Source organism: Drosophila santomea, chromosome X (assembly GCF_016746245.2).
Source record: "Drosophila santomea strain STO CAGO 1482 chromosome X, Prin_Dsan_1.1, whole genome shotgun sequence".
Lineage (NCBI taxonomy): Eukaryota > Metazoa > Arthropoda > Insecta > Diptera > Drosophilidae > Drosophila > Drosophila santomea.
This window is the reverse complement of record NC_053021.2, coordinates 16,963,620-16,983,966: the sequence shown is the minus strand read 5'-3', so window position 1 is coordinate 16,983,966 and position 20,347 is coordinate 16,963,620. Positions and strand designations below refer to the sequence as shown.

At 40.8% G+C, this 20,347-nt stretch overlaps 3 protein-coding genes across 4 annotated transcripts; 2 read left to right on the top strand and 1 right to left on the bottom strand.

The window, feature by feature from the left end:
- Positions 1-475: 475 nt before the first annotated feature.
- Positions 476-788, bottom strand: LOC120456635. The gene has a single exon (XM_039643558.1). The coding sequence runs from the start codon at positions 763-765 to the stop codon at positions 559-561; it is 207 nt and encodes a 68-aa protein (XP_039499492.1). The 5' UTR covers positions 766-788; the 3' UTR covers positions 476-558.
- Positions 789-1,563: 775 nt separating this feature from the next.
- Positions 1,564-7,191, top strand: LOC120455765 (E3 ubiquitin-protein ligase ariadne-1). Of its 2 annotated transcripts, none has more exons than XM_039642218.1 (8): positions 1,564-1,719; positions 2,275-2,888; positions 4,071-4,226; positions 4,290-4,346; positions 4,909-5,558; positions 5,914-6,037; positions 6,099-6,325; positions 6,403-7,191. In XM_039642218.1, exons 2-8 carry the CDS (start codon positions 2,670-2,672, stop codon positions 6,482-6,484), a joined length of 1,515 nt encoding a protein of 504 aa, XP_039498152.1. In that variant the 5' UTR covers positions 1,564-1,719; positions 2,275-2,669; the 3' UTR covers positions 6,485-7,191. The 2 variants fall into 2 exon arrangements, with proteins under 2 accessions (XP_039498152.1, XP_039498153.1); XM_039642219.2 differs by having other exon boundaries at positions 1,585-1,825.
- A 1,252-nt stretch (positions 7,192-8,443) lies between these two features.
- On the top strand, positions 8,444-9,030 carry LOC120456263. Its single transcript, XM_039642987.1, has 2 exons — positions 8,444-8,468; positions 8,529-9,030. The coding sequence occupies exons 1-2, from the start codon at positions 8,462-8,464 to the stop codon at positions 8,900-8,902; spliced, it is 381 nt and encodes a 126-aa protein (XP_039498921.1). The 5' UTR covers positions 8,444-8,461; the 3' UTR covers positions 8,903-9,030.
- Positions 9,031-20,347: the final 11,317 nt, after the last annotated feature.

Sequence of the window (20,347 nt, the reverse complement as noted above, 5' to 3'; positions counted from 1 at the left end):
TGTAAATATATGTATATGCATATAGTGTAATTTAATCACAATTATATGCGATGACCGGCTTTTAGTGACAACTGCCTGGTATTACAATTCATAAATGCAAATCGCTTAAATGCTCCCAATAAAGTGGGTGTATTTCAGCTGCTTTTTTGTGACGAAAAAAAACAATGCAGCCATTCATGCGCTCAGTGCATTCGATAAATTTAACTCAATTGATTGAATTATAATAAAATTGACGGTTTCGCTATATACAAAAAACTGCTGTTCGTATTGATACGTTATTCGAGTTAAAAATGTTATTTTGCAACTGCCGCCATGTAATTTTGTACTTATTATCGAACAGATAATAATATTTAGTTCTGTGCAATGAGGCAATCAGAAAACCTCATTAATTCTGTTATTGTTTATTTCAAATTTAATCATACGCCCGATCAATTTTATTGCCATTGTCGCCTTGTTTTAATTGAGTCTGCTATATTTATTTTGCACGATGATTGTACCCATGCAATTGTTTGTTGGTTTAAACATGAATTCGGAGATGATGTTTGATGTTAAATCGTATCAGGTGCACAATATTTGGGGCACACAGTGTCCGCGTTCGTCGCGGGCATAACCCCTCGCACAATGGCATCCCGATGGGTTTTTCCAGCACCGCTGGCTGAACTCCTGGCAGAAGGACTCGCATCGACAGATCGGATTGCTCAGGCGGCACTCGTAGGGCCCACATCTTCCGGATCCGTCCAGATTTCCCCGAATGGTCACCACCATTAGAAGAAGGAGAAACCGAACTGCCGTCGAACGACTATGCATTATGGCCGCAATCTGATTAAAGCAGCTAGCTATTTATATTTACCATTTATATTTACCGAAAGTCACAAAACAACAGTTGTCAGGTGTTGCCATAATAATACCATATACTCTTGAAAAATATTTTTATCAAAATTAAATTAGGCGCCCATTGCCAGTGCAACTCTGTTAAAATGAATACAAAAGTATCGATGTTTCTATGTCCATGCTAAATCAGGGTGAACGCATATTCAAGTAACGGTAATTGTGGAACGGTGGAAAGTGGAGCATTCGGAGTTTTCCTTTCATATATTTCAATTTTATCAATTATTCAATTAATGCCTTATAAAATGCTCTGGAAAAATTGTATTTTACTCTATGAGTAAAGGGTAAAATTATACTGCATATTCATAATAATAATTTAAAGCTTTCGTCGAAAATACCGAATATTTCAATCAGGTTTGTGTCACGGATTACAACTTGACATTTGGTTCGTGTCTTTGAATTTATCGCTTCTGATATTGGACTGTAAGTCGATTCTCTCAAACACTGTTTCTGTTAATTAAACGGAATTTTCAGAACGATCGTATTTTTACGAATACACTGACAAAAAAAATAAAACAATTAACCCACATATGAAGTTTACTTGTTCCCACACCTACTGTTTCTCAACAACCGATAAAACATCGTCGCTACTTTGACGCCCATCGATAAGCAAATAAAAATAAACAGACGATTCAACGGAACGGCTGATGAAACAGACGGCTATCGGAACGAAAGTAAATTGGGAAAAAAGCACAAACAGGCGCACGCAGCTCTCTTTCGCACACACTTTACTTCACTGTGCGAGCGTGTGTGTGTGTGTTATTTTTTTAGAAAAGCAAAGAGAGCACCAAAAGAACCAACACCGATGCAAATCATTTTGTTGGCTTTATGGTTAGTTTTCCGTGAAAATTCAATTCAATTTGTGCATTGCAACTGAACTTGGCGTCGAAGTCAAGCACGACTAGTGAAATAAACAAGTGTTTTTTCTTCATCAAAAGTGCGTAGAAAGACAACAAAAAGTCATAAGCTTTTCGAATGTGCCTTTGTGTGTGTGTGCGTGTGTGTGGTAATACACACGTAAAGTGCGCATGTGTGTGCGCAGTGTGCTGGTGTGTGTGATTACCTTGAAAACAAAATAATCTGCTCTAAAACAAAACTGCATTTGTGTACATAATTTTTTGTTTTATTTTTTAATTTTGTCTTATCGACTTTTTGTCGATTTTACATGATTAAACGTGTGGGCACACCACATAGACACATTTAACAGTGTTATTCTGGCTTTTCGCTGTTAAATCAGCAGTTTGCCCCTGTTAAGCGTGCATATCAGTGTGGCCGTCCTGCTGAAAAATACCGCCGCCAGTATGACCGCGACACGACTCAGCAGGCTCTCCTATTGTCATTAGAAAATCTGACATATGTATTTTTCATTTACCAATAAAAAAACAGCCAGCACGCAGCGTTTCAACCAGCAGAGAATAAAACAAGTTAGTGCACAAAAAGAAACAGGAGCTGTGCACGAACTGCACCGACCAAACGTAACTGGCCACGCCACTGTGAGGGCAACAACAATAACAACTGGCGAAAAGGGCTGCGCAAAAACGTAAACAAAAGCAAGTTGAAAACGGGGCAAAGGAAAAGTCAAAAGCAAATGCAAATGCAAAAGTAAAACCAAAGGAAAGCCAGTGGAAAACAAAGCCTCGAGAACTGAAGACAAAGAGGAACGGAAGTGGAGCGGGGAGGCAAACGAGCGCAAGAGGAACAGGAAGAGGAAGAGAGAAGAAGGAGCAGCAGCAACAGCAGCAGCTGAAGCAGAAGCAGAAGCGCAAAACAGAAACCGAAAAATGGACTCGGACAATGACAATGATTTCTGCGATAATGTCGATTCGGGCAACGTTTCCTCGGGCGACGACGGCGATGACGACTTCGGCATGGAGGTGGACCTGCCGAGCTCCGCGGAGCGCCAGCTGGACCAAGATGACTACCAGTACAAGGTGCTCACCACCGATGAGATTGTGCAACACCAGCGGGAGATCATCGACGAAGCCAATCTGCTGCTAAAGGTATGGCAAAGCCAAAAGCTAGCGAGTACAGTGAACACCCGCTAGTACAACTGTGCATCCCAAACTCATAACACATAACATTCAATCCTAGGGCAACCCTAGAGCTTCATTCTTTACTCAGTGCAGACAACAATGATAAGCAAGGTTGCTCATACAGTCAGGCCTTCCTAGCACAAACCTTGCAAAGAATATGTTTACTTCCGCTTTCGTTGGCGCTTGCGGATTGCAGTGAAAGCCAATGTGTACAACCATCTGTTTTCCCCCCTTATACAGTCTATATTTTGACATAGTTTAGTTGAGTATAGCTGCATCCGTCTATCTATCAAAACTATCTGATCAGTTCTAGAAATGTTCGTCTATTAGAGACATTACTGTGCTGCACACAGTGCATTTGGGCATGTGTATCCGCGCATCGCGCTCCCCACCCCTCGCTCTTTCCGCCCACCGCCCTGCATGGGATCTGGGATAAGCTGAAGGTCGTCCGCTGATGACTGCCAGTGCCAGTGAAATCGGAACACAAACACCCAGGCGCACCCAAGGTCGTCAGATCCGCATCCCATATCCGCATCAGCAGATGACTTGCCAAAAGTTCACTATCAAAGTTTTCACTTTCCAAGCTTTCGGGGGATCCCCTTAAAAAAACAGAAATTCAGGGATTGTATTTGAAATTAATTACTTAGATTGAACAATTTCATATAATCCATGTAGTATGTGGTATTACTTTTTTGTTTCATTGACTTTAGAAACATCTGAAAATCGAACATTGCAATAATAAACGAAATTCACTTAGCTTGGGTGTTAACTTTCAGCATTAACACGCCTTTAATTGATACAGAAGGTATCTAATTGTTAGTTAAATAAAGCACCTATACTTACATATTTATGTATTTTTTTCGATTTTCAAGAAATCGTTTAGATATCAAGCATCCCAACAAGACACGTAGTTTTCCCAGCATTTGTAGAGCTTAGATTGCCACTAGCAAAGTGGTAGTTATAGTGGCAGCCACATTCGATTATTGTTCATCCTGATGTACATAAGTAGCTTCTGCTGCTGATCGCAAATGATTTGGCATTGATTTCGAGGCTGACTGGGATGCAGCCCCGCTACTTTCCCTCATGCCAGACCCATATATTTGCCATCATCCACTGACATTCGCTTTCTTTCGTTCTCTATGGCCACAGCTACCCACACCAACTGCGCGCATACTGCTTAATCACTTCAAGTGGGACAAGGAGAAGCTATTGGAGAAGTACTTCGACGACAACACCGAGGAGTTCTTCAAATGCGCACACGTCATAAATCCTTTCAACAACGCCACCGAAGCGGTCAGACAAAAGGTGAGCCAAGTGACTAAGACTCCATTTAATATTATCATCTAATGCATTTTTCCCGATTTTCAGAACACACGAAGTCAGTGCGAAGAGTGCGAAATATGCTTTTCACTGCTCCCGCCAGATGTAAGTTGCCATGGAGAAGGGATGGGTGCTGCCATGACCTAATTGTAGTCTAGAATACATTTCCCGCTGACCAAGCACGAATATTTTGGGGGAAATTCGATTTTGTACCTAGTCAATGGTGCCTTATCTTATGCTTAGCTGCACAAATCTATAATATTCTAAAAGTACTTGATTTGTATTATATCAATTATTTTATTGGCTTACGTTATCAATAATTTACTTGATTGATTTATAATTGTGGATTGCAAAGGGACATAAATGTAGTGGTCTGAGTACATTTTATATTATAGACAAGCAGCAAAGCTGACTAACAAATACTCTGAGCGTGGGCGTATCAAAAGTTTGAAATTACCCTGAACTGTGTAGGTGTATTTAAATTGTTGTAAGCTACCGTATCAAGCTCCTATAGATCCAGAGATCTCGAAGTATATGCAAACCGACAGTGATTCCGAATAACCTATAATTTATAGAGTCGAAACACAACATTGTACCTGTTACAAGTGAAAACTTCAATATAACTTATAATTTGGACTAATCACTCTTTTCTCTTTGTTCAATTTAGTCCATGACCGGGCTGGAGTGCGGACACCGCTTCTGCATGATCTGTTGGCACGAGTATCTGTCAACGAAGATCGTGACGGAGGGTCTGGGCCAGACCATTTCGTGCGCGGCGCACGGCTGTGATATCCTGGTGGACGACGTGACCGTCACCAAGCTGGTGATGGACGCACGGGTGCGGGTTAAGTACCAGCAGCTGATCACCAATAGCTTTGTGGAGTGCAACCAGCTGCTGCGCTGGTGTCCGTCCGTTGACTGCACCTATGCTGTGAAGGTGCCGTACGCGGAGCCCCGTCGCGTCCACTGCAAGTGCGGCCATGTCTTCTGCTTCGCCTGCGGCGAGAACTGGCACGATCCGGTCAAGTGTCGTTGGCTGAAGAAGTGGATCAAGAAGTGCGACGACGACTCGGAGACGTCCAACTGGATCGCGGCCAATACCAAAGAGTGTCCCAAGTGCAGCGTGACCATTGAGAAGGACGGCGGCTGCAACCACATGGTGTGCAAGAACCAGAACTGCAAGCACGAGTTCTGCTGGGTGTGCCTCGGTTCCTGGGAGCCGCACGGCTCCTCCTGGTACAACTGCAATCGCTATGACGAGGACGAGGCCAAGACCGCCCGTGATGCTCAGGAGAAGCTGCGCTCCTCGCTGGCCAGGTGGGTTATTCGACTGGGCACTGTGTCGCAGAATTATAATTACTTTTGAAATTATAGTAGTTGTGTAGTATTTGTTTTGCTTTTCGTAGTTCGCTGATAGTGCTCTTTGTGCCTATTCATTACGGCGTATTTTATCTGCTAATTTCTTTTTTGAAAAGATAACGATTGAAAGCCGTAAAATGAAATGAATCAGCTAATATTTGTAATTAAATTTTATCACTGATAAACCTGAAGTGCTATAAATGACGAACAATGTTTAAACTAGTCAAGGCAAAACACTACGCGAATACGCATAAAAGTGAAAGTCATTCTGGAGCAGAACTCACTGATATATTATCTTTTGCTAAAACCACAGATATCTCCACTACTATAATCGCTACATGAACCACATGCAGTCGATGAAGTTTGAGAACAAATTGTATGCATCTGTGAAGCAAAAAATGGAGGAGATGCAGCAGCACAACATGTCATGGATTGAGGTAAGTGGTGAAAATTCGTGACCATAACAATGCATATTCAACAAACTCATTGCAATTGCAGGTGCAGTTTCTGAAAAAGGCTGTCGACATACTTTGCCAGTGCCGCCAGACTCTCATGTACACGTACGTGTTTGCATATTACTTGAAAAAGAACAATCAATCCATGATATTCGAGGATAATCAAAAGGACTTGGAGTCGGCAACCGAGACGTTGTCGGAGTATTTGGAACGTGATATTACATCCGAGAATTTGGCTGATATTAAGCAGAAAGTGCAGGATAAATACAGGTAAGAAAGCGAGACATGTCTTCGACATACATAGTACATACGAATCATGCTCCAAACATTTGTTTTCATTCGATTAGGTATTGTGAAAAGCGGTGCTCTGTTCTGCTGAAGCACGTGCACGAGGGGTACGACAAGGAGTGGTGGGAGTACACAGAATGACGAGAGTCATGGCTGGATAACTAAGCTAAGCCTAGCGGCAGGCAATCGGAATGTAGTGCCCGCTAAACGCCTCCACATCCAGCATCCGAAATGCACCACACACTGTACCCATCCACATAGCGACCAATACCCACCCACCCTCACACACACACACACCCAAAACCCACACAGAAATCGAAGCCGAAGAAGTTGAACAGAAGTTAAGGATAATGCAGAAGCTACACAGCAAGGCAAAAGGAAGGAAACACGGAACTCCCGCTTGATAAATCCCCACACAAGAGTTGCAAAGCAAAATTGAAGCCATTTCAGAACACTGTGAAGCCAGAAGGAAATCAACATAATATTGTAATATATATAAATATATATAATTATATATATATTTCTTCGTAACGAGCAGCAGCATCAGGATACGAAGCAGGACACGATCAGATAGACACTAATACACATACACATACACATACACATACACACACACACAGAACCAGTCACAAGGATCAGCAGCAGCAGCATAAATATATAGTAAATAATCAACAGTTACAAACTTATTTGATGTTAACCGATTGCAAAGAGATCTTCATGTTATCAAAACCTAAAGAAAAACGAAACAAAAAACGAATTGAAAAATTAGTGAATTCAAAGCTACACGAATGAGAAAGCAACAATAGAACCTAAATTTATGTGAAATAAACTACACATGTATGCAGAAACACTCGCCCAGCTTCCCTCCCACCTGCCCAACTTCCTTCGACCTTCTGCGCCCCGTTCTAAACCCGTTTAGGCTTGAGGTTAGCGTTATTGTTCTTTAGTTTCAATCTCAGACCCAGTTCGATTTTCAAATTCGAATTTCTTCCAGTTTTTTAAGCTTTTTTTTTTTTGGAATGATTTTCCCTTTTTTTTATTTTGTTTTCTGTTCAATAAACAATTGTGCCTAGCATATATGGAATGAAAATGTTTGCAATTCGATCGAATAGGCCTTGCCTTCGTGGCGGGAGCAGAGCTACGCCCCCATTCTTAGTACGTAATGGCCTCTCGAATATTGTAAATGCCTAACGGAGTCAGGTGGATCGGTGGATCAGTGGATCAGTGCTCCCAGCCGCGATAATCCAAGTGAACGTTGCTCCAGCACAAATCGAAGAACATGCCGAAACCCGAGACACACACACACTAAGTTATATAGACGAGGATTGTATAGTTGATGGGGAGGGAGATGGGGGTCCCTGGATCCTTGCAGTGTCCTCCTCCTCCTTCTCGAATCGTTGTATATAAGAGAACAGTTTTGTCCATGGTTTCCTAGCCCGCCCACAAAACACACAAATTGACGCACGTACATCACGTGCGATACGTGCTGCACACCCATAACATAACTCGACTTGCCACGCCCCGCTACGAAGGCGTCGGAGCCTTTTACCATGTTTCCGTTTTCAGCATTCTCTATATTCTTAACAACAATAAATGAAGAAACAATTATATTTATAAACAAACTAAAGCTAAATGGAAAACTCATTGACATTAAATTGATGTAAAAAGTTAAAAGTTGTTCGAATTGAATGAAAATGAAATAAAGAAAAAGCAAACAAAAAAATACCATAATGTGGAATACAAAAAGATATATAAAAAAGCTGTAAAAATTATGAGAAACTATGTATGTATAATTAAAGATGAAATGTTGCAAAAATTAGTGAAAATAAAAATTTAAAAAATCTAGCCGACTGTTTTGATGTGATTGCATGGTACATATATGTATATAAAAAAGCAACCCCCAATAGGTTAATCTACTCGTAAATCACATACTTATTATTATCACTGAAACACATATACCACTGGTCGTTTTCCAGGAATTCATACCATTTTTTACTTATTTCTTTATTGGTTTCATACTTATTCAATTCTTGGGGGAAGAAAAAGCTATAAGAATGGGTCACAATCATGTTTGCAAATCATTTGTAGTCGACACAGCAGCACCACAATACAGAAGCAATGAAGAGTAAGACGGTTTTAATCAACACATTGTGCAAATATTCATTTGTTTTAACATTATTCGCAGTTCTCGGAGTTATAATCCTGTTCGTCATATGCGCATGTGCGTTTGGATTGCCACAGCTGACGGGTATCATTTGGGCAAATAAGTATCCTCCTGGTTATGGCCCAGTAGTAACCGGCATAAAGGCAGCCATCGCCCTAACTCCATGCACCCCGGAGCGAACTCCCAGTACCTTTAGCTTCCGCTCCAATGACGAATGCAACCAGAAGTGTCCCGGACATTGTGCCAGCTGCAATTCGACGTGTATCTTCGGCCACCGATGCGTCTGCGGAGCTAGTATCTACTGTACATGGAATCCCGACACATCCAAACTTCAGCCAGGAGCCCCGATCCCACAAGTATGCGAGCCCATTGAGAATTTCATAGGACGCGATTAACGTGTACTAATAATTAAATACAAAACGATTGAGTAATAAAATCCAAGTGGGCAGCACAGCATTCTGTATTAACTGCACAAAATCTTGAGCTATGTCAAGTGTCTCGACTATTAGATACCTGTAACTCAGCTAATGCGCTTGTTTCCGAGATTTCGCACGGACTTCACCTGGTGATAATTACAATAACATACTAATACTAAATCTCATTTACACTTTAACAAATTCTTACTAGCGCCATAGAGATTTCGGTGCTATGAATATGGTTGATTTGTTTTCCGAACTAGCGATGTACATATGTATGTATATCTGTATTTGTTTATTTTTAACTTACGCACAGCTCTATGAGAATGCGCAACACTCATCTTGTTCAAATCAGTGGTAAAAATCGTTTTTAAAAAGAAAAAAATGAGACGTATAGTAATATATGTTAACCATTATGTCATGCATGTCACAGAAACTAACACGTAAAATGATAAGCAAATTCACAAAAATGCAGTCTTCTATGAACATGTTAGAATATGTATTAAATTTACGAAGAATGCATTTAAATCTACTTTCTTACGAAATGAACTTTACGGTCACGCGATTTATGTGAAAACATTTAAATAACAAAATAAGTATACATGGAATTTTGCCTATACTTTGTATGCAATCCGGATGTCTATAATCTAAAAACTTTCCGGCATTTCTAGCTGAATTAAACTTGTAGATAAATGTGATGGATTTTAATGAAATTAGAAGGCACTAAATCTGCTAACAAAATATTTGTAAAACAAAAGTTACACTGCAAATACATTTGACAATATAATGAACATCTTTATTATATACAGTCCTAAGGTTTTGTTTATAATATAAATTGTAAGTTAATATATTACCAACTCTCACGTATTCTCAGAAAATTCCTTAGGTCCTTCGAGCTTTTAGATTTTAGGAAGTCTTAAAACTAATGGATAATTTAGGTACTTTGTGCACTTTCGGTTGGAAATATTGAACTATTCTTTCGATATTATTTGTTTTCGGCAAACGCTTGTAATAATTGCATTAGCATTGCGGCCTCTAGGGCTTCTCTGGGCGACGATCTGGGTCTCGATTATGGGACGATGGCTGGTTGTTGCTTCTATGGCCTCTTACAATAGCCGCTGTCACACGCACAAGAGTCTTAAGTCTAATCTTGTGCAGTGGCCAGCAGCTGCAATAAGTACCTTTCGGTTCGCGACATGGTCGGTGAATCACTACCATTACTGTTCGACTGGCACACTCATCATTGGCGGGGATTACAGTTCAACGGACATTGCCGAACCGAGTGCTGAATAAGTGATGATGATGTGCCCACGACATATGGTCGAAATTCCAGGCTAAAATGCGGTGGGTCCTGGCACGTTTTTGAATAATATATACCAATGTGTGTATATATATTTTATGGGTCTCGTTGGGTTATTGATTTTCAATTGCTAAATGCATTTCCCCTTTTCGTTGTGCGATTTAATATCCTCGTCACTGAATCACGTAAAAAAAATGTAGAGTGATGATCAAGTTTTACTATTATCCTGCGGAGCACTTAAAAAAAAATGTATTCTTTCGCAGACGAGCAGGATCCTTTGGCTGGTCGTTGGTTGTCGCTTAATTAACGCTATTTAACTGAGACATTGTTCGGTGCGGCGTTCACCTTTTATAGTGGCAGGTGGTCAGAACATCCCTCTTGCTTCAGCTTGCTTAAGTACCTTCCCTGTACGTGTTGGCCGAAGACTTAGATGTGTGTGTGGTATTATTAGGGGCGCATTAGTGTGTGTCCCAGTCGCAAAAGGCTGCCTACTTTTTAGCGCTGCGTTGGGGAGGCTAAAGCGGCGAAACAACAACAAACATAGGAGGAATGAATCCCAAAAAATCGAAAGCCAGACATTGAGGCAGGTTTCCTTTACTCTATATGCCAAGATACATATACATATGGCATACACATACATATACTGTATACTTGAGGTTCTTGACCAGAAGCCAAAGTGCCGCTGAGCGAAATATGATCCGAATGGAGATATGCAACTGCAACTGCAACTTGCAACTGCCACAATCAGTGATGGTGGTGGGCTAAGGCCAAAACCCCTGCTTCATCCCCAATTTTCCCACCCGCGGGCGTCACAAAAATTAAATAACATTTTTCCCGGCGGCTGAGTGGTGGCACTTGTATGGCATCTCTGGGTTTGGACTGCTCTTTGCACTGGTGTTCTGGGTTTGGGTTTGGAATGCTTCGCTGCTCAGCGCCCGTACAAAAGTGTGCCTGTGTTTAGTGGGGAATCTCAACAAGGTAACGGTAAAGGTAATGGTGGTAATGGTGGTAATGGTGGCTTAGGGCGTATCAAGTGACAGATTGTCTGCGGCAAGGAGGCCGGCGATCAGTCGATTCGCTAGTCGTCTTGGGAAACCATAATTTCCGACAGCTTTTCACAACTGTCAGTTCCCGATGTTGTTCTAAACGAGAAATAATAATTGATATGTCCGAAATATATTACACACTTTTGGTTTGGGGGCCACAACATCCATTTAATTGGTCCGTGCTGTAAGTACATTTAATAATATTCATTAAAATTCAGAGAATCTTATAAAAATGGAGATTACAATAACAGGTAACTGCTCCAAAGGCAATGCAACATTATGCAATTTCGAAAAATCTGATAATAATTAGAAATGTAAAAACTAACTTAAGAGGTGTTTCATAATGAATTTGTATGTGCCAACATTAAATGTAGGCGTAATGCAATTAAAGAAATGTGAAATTTTACTAGAATATGAAAGGTAATTGTTAAAGAACATGAACAGTAATAAATGCAAATAATACAAATTATAAAAAGGATTAACTTTTAAAATTCCTAACCAAATGAAACAGGTGCTAAAGTCAAGTTCATTCTCTTGGCTGCCTAATCAGATATTTGCAAAACTTTTTATCAATTTCACATCAATTTTTCCTAGTAAATTACCTTGCTGTTCAAGGTGGTTCCACTAAAGAATATTCAAATATTTATGTAAATATATTATTTAAACTCCGTTGTCTGTCATTTTAAAGTAATGTTCAAAAAATTAGATGCTCTAAAAACTTGACCAAACCAATTCCATATGCAATCCATTAAGTCTTTTATTTTGACTGACTATCAAAGTTGATTATAATCAATATGTATGAAATAACTTTGTTATTAAATGGCCACATATACTTCTATAAATTCCTGTAAGCGCGTCACACGTGTCCTTTGCAGAAAGAGAGGGGTATAGGCCGCGGAAAAGGGACGGGACGTGGTGGGGGGAATGCAGGGAGTGGGGTCGGATTCGCGACCTTCGCTGCTACGTCACAGTGCTTCAAGATAATCGAGAGCGGAAAGAAATGGCGAAAAAATCCTTGCGATGGGAAAATGCAAATGGAAAACAGTGCGCTGGGCGGTGGTCGGTGTGGCGCGGGGAGTGCGTCTAAAAATAGCAGCCCCCGAAAATCTAGGACACCTCGCCCCGCCACCGTGACGTTGCAGACGCCCCTTTTGCTGTTTTGGCACTGAGAGAAATGGTTCAATAGCTCAAAATAAAACCAAACGCAAAATAATCCCGGTAAAAAAATATTTCAAAAAGCAAATTAAGTAATGAAAAGGGTTAAATCAATTTGTATTTACCTGGTCTTCAGTCGGCTTGCTGTGAAATACTTAAACATATATTTTTTACAATATTTAATAGCATTTAAAATGTGTAATATTCATCACATTTAATAGTGTGATGTAGAAATGGCATTAATTGCACATTCAAAGTGTGCTTGTAATAATTGCGGGTAATTAATTATTGCATACTTTTAGACATCTGCGTAAGTAATTCAATCACTTATAATAGATAATCTCATCTATTATAAATTAGGTTGTAATACCTTATGGAAACTACTCCATTCTTGGTCTGTGTTTTTGGATTTTCTCGCTGTGTGGCCTGCCTTTTTAGCTTTCACTTTCTCCAGGCACTTTCCCATCGCCCCCCTCTACCCCCCGTTCAACTCTCCGCAGCCGCCTCGTTTCGTCTTCGGGGGGACTTCGTCTTGGATTCGGCACTGGGTTACTGGGTCTGCACATCGCAGCATCTGCTCGGTGGCGACTATGACGTCAGCGGCGGCGGGTAAATGGCCTCTGCAGGCTCGTCACATGTTGCTGTTGCGCCCAGCAACATCCGCCCCACGGAAAAGGGGCGCCACACCGTTTCAGCCTCAACAACAGGAACAACAACAGCAGCGAGGAGGCGCAGGGTCAACAATGTTTGGGCTGCCCCTGAAAGTAGGCAGCGATTTTTTCTGCACCGCGCTCCACGGAGAATAAACAGAGAAAAATGTCGCAGGCGAGTTTAAATTGCTTTAGCTGGACATTGCAAGAGTTCGGAGTTGGCTACATAACTTTACATATTATGAACTTTCAGTGCAAGTGGTCTTTTTGTTCGTAAACAATATAATTAGGTGCCTGAAAGAGGGCAACTCTTCGAGCGGAAAACTGAAAATAGTGGATTTTAATTAAAAACTTTGTTCTGGTACTTAGATTCTCAACTATGTGTTTTGTCCCCTGCAGGTTGTCGGTCAAAATTGAAGAGCATAGACTTTTGAATAGTATATTTCACTTTTTGTACAATTTATTAACATTTTTGTTTTTCCTATTTGTTCATAAGTTTAGCTTAAGTATTTATTACCCTAAAATTACCCTTTTCTGGAATTTTTTAAACTATCTGGAAACACACACTGATTAAATGTATTGATTTCAAATTGAAAATACAAGTTTCTTTATTTATACAAAATATTCATTTTGTGAAAATTTACCTAACTATCAAAATATTAAATTCTATTTAATACATTCAAAGCTCAAAGAAACGGAACTTAACTTAGCTACGAATTAAAGTGTATTAAATGCAGCTGTTTAATCTATCAGCAATCAAAATGATAAAACTGTTATTTTAATACAAATTTAATATAATAATTTAATAATAAGAACTTAAAACATAGTTTCACTGCCAGGTTAATTAAAGGATAAAATATAAATATATTGGCATTTTTATTACTTACTATAAACACACATGGTATGGAACTTTTTTAATTAAGTTAAGTTAAGACCATCCCACAAACGAGCTCAACGTGTCAAGTTTTTGTTTTTAAAACGATCTCAAAACTTGCTTAGTGGAACTCGGACGTAGGACAGAGGTTTGGGGATACCCCGAACACCATTGATGACGATTTTGAACTGACATCACTTGCACTTTCGGCACACTTTGAAAAAAAATTGAAAAAAAAAATGCATATTCATATGTTTTGGCGCCAGAGTTTTGGGTTTTCAGTTTGAATTGCGACTTTTGCAGGCTGGAGCCGTTCACGACTGTTTGGCTTGGAGACGAGTTTTCGACTGATTTTCCCAGATGCTGGCACTGCGAATGTAAACCCATGACCAGGCTCAAATTTGTGGCGCCCAACGTCGGCTGAGGCGGCGGCAGAGGCAGAGGCAGCGACTGAGGCAACGGCAGCGGCTGCGGCAGAACCAGCATCACATCGCCATCTCTGATGTCGCAAACAGTGTCCTTTGCAGATTATGTCTGGGGTCGCGTTTGGGGTTCTCTTTTGGGGCTGGGCTGGGCTGGGTCGTCCTGTGCGAAGGATGCGGCCTGCTGCCTGCTGCCTGCTCGCTGGCTGCTGAATGCTGGCTGCTGGATGGATATCCAATACTTGCTTTACTCAATGAAAATCTCAATTTGCAGCCCAGCAGCGCGGTCGCCATTGGATGCATGCCTCACATCCTGTGAATGAATGCCAGCCGTGACGTCACTGAGCCCCAAGCCTTCGTGCTCCTCGTTATTTCGACTTTCGACTCGGATATTTCGGCATTTGGCATTCGGCACTAGGTCACTGTGTTAGCAGACATTACAGGGCGAACGGAAGAGGGACGGGGATGGAAAGAAAGAGAGAGAAACGTAGCGACAGCGGGGGCGGCAGGACGAGGGGCATGGCCGGATGGCAGAAAGTCGGTAAGTCCTGTACCTCTTGCAAGAGCCCGCCTAAGCCTCCGTCTATAGACAATGGAGGAAGACATTCTTTCAAAAAGCCACAAAAAAAGGACAAGGCATGAAAGAAATTCTCCGAAAGGAAAACCCGACTGCCGAAAACTTTTAAGTTGGCACGAATATATTCGTGATTTCCAAAGCCAAAAAAGGTTAGAAATATTAATTTAATTTTATATATTTAATGTCATAATTTAATTAATATTTTATTTATATTATTTATAGTTTTATTAATTTTTAGAATCAAAAAGGACATTTTTGCGCTTCGCCTTAAAGTTTCCTCAACAAATTATCTCTTAAACTACTTGTTTTAAATATATAGGAAAGCAAAAGAATTCACCAGCATATATTTTGAAAAATTTCTATATCTTGGGCCCCGAATACATATGTTATATATGCAAGTTATATGTCAGGGTGTATGATCTTTGGCCCTCCGAAGTTGGTAACGCTTTTTTTTTCTAGCTATAAAGAACTAGAATCTCGCAATCTATGGGATGCTACCTATGTTTTTTATAAGATGCATGTAAGAAATGCCCCTTTTCTGGGCACCTAGAGTGCGGCACTTGGTTATCAATTGGAGCACGACTGGGTCAAAAGTTGGAGAATGGAGGGGATGATGGAGAAGCTGGAAACCGATGGGAATGGTAGGTGGATGGTGCACCATGCAGCGGCAATGACGTCGACGGTGTCTGCACACCTGTTTGCCATTGCCCATTGGCCCCGCAGATGAATGGAGCCCGGATCCCAGGCCATTTCGTTTCGATCCGATTCGAATCAAACCGAACTTAACCAAACCGAACCGAACCCAACCCGATTCGCAACCGATACGGATTTTTATTCGGTGGCTGCTGATGCTGCTGCTGCTGCTGCTGCTGCTGCTGGTGCTGCCGCTGCTGCGGTTGCAGTTGGCACTTTGACCTTATGCAGTTCGCTTCCTGCTCCCTTCCCCTGCGAAAGTACCAAGCCGAACATCACCACCCCCCCAACCCCAGCAAATCCCAGCCAATTACGTACCGACCTTCGCATTTATTTTTAGTGCACTTCTAAAAATAGATCGGGGTCAGCTAGAGCGGAGCCAGAAAATCAAAACTTTCACTTGAGAGTCTCGCTTCGAGTCTCGCAAGGGCAAACAGTTTAGCAAGTTGAACAATGAGGATTCCCGGTGCGAATTCCAGATGCCAAATAACCAGGTGTATAGAATAGAGTAGGTGGGAATATGGCCAGGAGGTGGCTATATCTTTAGACAAACGGACTAGTTGTCGCTGCCAACAACGAGAATGAGACGGGCCAATGAGACGGGCCAAGAAAATAGAAAGAACAAAAGTGTAGAGCTGCGTATTTTTATTATGCCACATATACATTGTATGGGCGTCTATGTCTATATAGACCCCATTCTGTATACCACACCATCCCATATAGCTGCGCCCGATTATTCGGCGTTATGTGATGTGCATGCATGGATTTCGCTCTAATGCCAAACACGATTATGTGCGTCCGTAGATCGGACTATATGCTATATATATACATACAGTCGTATATAGAGCGGTAATCTGTGGGCGATTCTCTCCTAGGAATGCGTCGATTGCTGTTCATGCAAGTGTCTGGCGATAATAAAGGACTTCCTGATTCATATGCTGCTATATCTGTAGATTTAGGATTGCTCAAACCTTACAATAGTTTTATATAATATGTATAAGAAAAAAGATGACCATATATTAAGTACAAGTTTAGCCGATAGGTCAATGGCAATGGAGCATTAAGAAGAGAAGAAGATTGGATCAATTGCATTGCAGCTGCAAATGCAAGGAAATCTAAATTGCATTGCTGGTGTCCACCTGCCGTTTTCCCTGCCAGTCCGGCCAGATAAGCTGCTCCGAGTCAGAAGCAATTGAGTGACAAACGGGACAAAGGGTGCACATTTCCATGGGCCAGGACATGGGTTCAGGACATTGGGCATCCACATGGCCAGACAGTCAGCCCGGCAGCTTAACTCGCCTGGCATTCATCTGGCTTTTACATTTCTGTTGCCATAGCGCCACGCCCACCCACAATCGGCATGGGAGGAGGCCCATTGATGACGCTGGCGACTTTCATTCACAAAACTGCAGCATTTCAAGGCAGGAACGGAGTGGCAAACGTCAGCAGTGAATGGAAGTGACAGCCATTCCACCACCACCACCACCCCCCTTTGCCACTTAATGAAAGTGTGGAAAATTGTGCAGCCCCCTCTCCCTCCTTTCTTGGATGTCCTTCGTCGTGGATGTGGATGTGGAGATGCTGGGAGGCAGCTAATGAAGACCAATGACGTCCGACAACTAACAGAAACACTAAGAACAAAATGCTTAATTATTCTGGAATTTAAATCGATTGCATTCATGTCTTTGGCAATTGCATTCATGTAACTGGCATTCCTTTTATGCAAAACAAACATTTTGAGCTAAAATTACTTTTTATTAGTCATTCCTCAAAGCACAAAGAACTAAAATGGTACATTAAATGGTGCGGATTTTAACTTATTATACAAATTCTCAACTTGAAAAGCCACGCATAAATAAGTAGATACAATTTAAGTATATACATTTGATATGTTGTTCAGCTAGAATATTATCAGAAGTGTGAATGGAAAGGCTGTGGAAATTGGGGCCCCTTGATTGACCTCAGCTTATTGGACCATCAATCAATTAGGCGCCATTTTCCCTTCCACGAACGCGTGCAGATGGAATCCGCATCATATTCCTGTGCCTGCACCATGTTGCATGTTGCATGGACTGACCTCGCTGCCTCCTGATGACGTCTGCCGTGGAAACAATGACGTCACTGGCGGCGAAACTAGTGCAAATACACTACAGGCTGCACACGCATGCCATCGGTGTGAACACCGCTGTCTGTGTGCGTGCGGCTGCACGTCATCAATGTTGAATATGGAAAGCCATAGAAAAAATACAAGGGTATAAACACAGGTCCCTAAAAATAGGCGAATATCCGAGATACGAACTGCTTTATAAAAACCACAATGGAAAATATTGAGATTGTTTCAAAGAGACCACAAAAAAGTTGCCAAATTTTAACATTTGTAGCTAAACAAAAATATGAAAAATAAATATGAGCAAATTACTTGCTACTTTTACACAGAAAAACACGCTACATACTCATACAAGTATTTGTGTAATTAAAAATTATTTTGTATCTATACAGATATTTAACAAAGATCTCTGACTTTAAATTGCATATAATTAAGTAGACCTCAGCTAAATAAATGCCTTGTTAATTGAATTGCTTCACCTTTCTGTGAAAAAGGCCAATTTGTAATTATATTGCCAGTTTTAAATGTTCCTTTCAGCATATTTGATTAGATTTATTCCGCAGCACAAAAATTTCGTGCTGTTTATCTGCCCTTAATGCAACAAAATAAGTTACTTTGGCCGACAAAGTTTGAAATAAATGCACTTAATCCTTGGGGATGTGCAACCAATACATGTGAAACGCATTTGAAACTGTAATCCGGTTAGTTAATTTAATTAAATTTGCGAAAACTTTGCCAACTCTGAGGCCAACTTGGGCAGTGTTATTTAAATATTTCGCAGGACCTTCCGGAGTAAGCGAATTCTGACGGCTTTCATGAGTGCCAGTACCTACATACATACATGCATACGCACGTACATAGTGCGACTGCATGCAGCATATATAAATATAAATACATATACACATATTTATATATATATACATATATATGTATATATGGTGCAGGGAGGATAAGGATGCGAGTGCCTGTTTGTGTATATATAACCCTAAATGGGTCAGCGCCAGCAGAGGGGGGTGTATGGGGGAGTGCGGCGGGCAGACGACGACGACGACAGCAGCGACAAATAGTTGTCAGGTAGAGCGAACATTACAAGGCCACGCCCACAGTGGGCGGCGCAGGGGGGCATATGACGTTTGTTTTGCTTTGACGCACTCGCAGCAAGCTGACCATCGATGGCCTGCCTTTAACCCCGAATTAAGCTCGATTGGCTAGGCACATCACACAGCCTACCTTTAGCTGCTCAATTCGGGCGAAAATTCTGGCCAAGTTACACAGTTTTGCCTTATTGAAGTGTACATATTTCGTTTACATTTAGATTCTTTGCAGTGGCTTTAATATTTGTCGGTTTTACAGCACCCCCGCACACCAATATTTCCTGTTTTCCAAAGACCCAAAAATAAAGCACAATATAAAAAGTGTTTTGAAAAGAAAAACACATTTTCGAAATTCATAAATTAAGGCAAAAATTGCTTGGGCGCGCATCGGAATTGTTTAAAACGCTCGGAACGAGAATGAAGGCGAAAATAGATTCGTCCAGACATAGACGAACTGATCAAGTTCCCTACGAAAAACGAAAACATTTTGCCCCAAGCTAACCCACTGCCCTTCCGCAGTCGCCATTTCGATTTCCCCCCTGGAAGCCAAGTTCTAAATTTAAATGGGGAAAAACAAAATAGAAATCATCGAAAATACATTTCGAAATAGAGCTAGAACAAGCCATACAAAAATCAAAAACAAGAAACACAAAATGCCAAGAACAACGAGAAGAGCAGAGAAAAGGAACATTATTTTCAACAATATTTTGTTGTTGCTTTCCTGCAAAAAGTTTATAGAATCGGAACATACGTATAGCAGTCTATGTATATCTAAATTCATATACGATATATATATAGACACGGTTTCGTGGATCGAAACGTTTTATTTCGTCTTTCGCTCGGCGAAATTCGAAAATTACTTTCAACAAACGTTGCAAGGCGCTTTGTCTACGGGGCGTATGCGTGATTTTCAACTTGCGGGCTTCGGCTTTAGTAGGTGTGTTGCAGCGTCATTCGCAGCGTTTACCATTATATATAGATATTATATATATGTGTATTTGGTTATATTCCGTATATACATTATATTTAGACTGACGATGCCAAAGTAATTCAGCTAAAACATTGATATTAACAAGACGGGCATAGCCTATATGTTTATACGATTCGCTTGGAATACATTATTCGAAAGTTGAAAGTTATGTCAGCGGACAACATGCAAGATAAATAGCCGAACAACATGAAACAGATCGTTAAAATGGTTTTTCTAGATCAAGTCCAAAGTGGCACGGCCTAAGGAAAACCTTTCAAATGAACACAAACGTAATAATTCCGTTGAATGCTAATTACTTGGAGATGAAGGGATTAGATATTATTAATCTAAAAATGCAAGCCAGCCTTGTATCTATGGGATTCCCCATTTTAAATATTATTAGATTGTAAAATATGTATTTACTTTTTTAGATACGTAAAACTATTTATTTAATATCAGGATTATTTACCTATTTTTCCTATCAAAATCCAGTCGTCTGGTGAACAGTTTATTCATACAAACGAAGTTTTAAAACT

Bases quoted from the DNA above. Each gene is read 5' to 3' on its own strand.
- LOC120456635 (XM_039643558.1), bottom strand. From the start codon at position 765: ATGGTGGTGACCATTCGGGGAAATCTGGACGGATCCGGAAGATGTGGG.
- LOC120455765 (XM_039642218.1), top strand. From the start codon at position 2,670: ATGGACTCGGACAATGACAATGATTTCTGCGATAATGTCGATTCGGGC. The intron at 4,347-4,908 runs GTAAGTTGCCAT...TGTTCAATTTAG, and splicing joins TTTCACTGCTCCCGCCAGAT to TCCATGACCGGGCTGGAGTG. The intron at 6,326-6,402 runs GTAAGAAAGCGA...TCATTCGATTAG, and splicing joins AAAGTGCAGGATAAATACAG to GTATTGTGAAAAGCGGTGCT.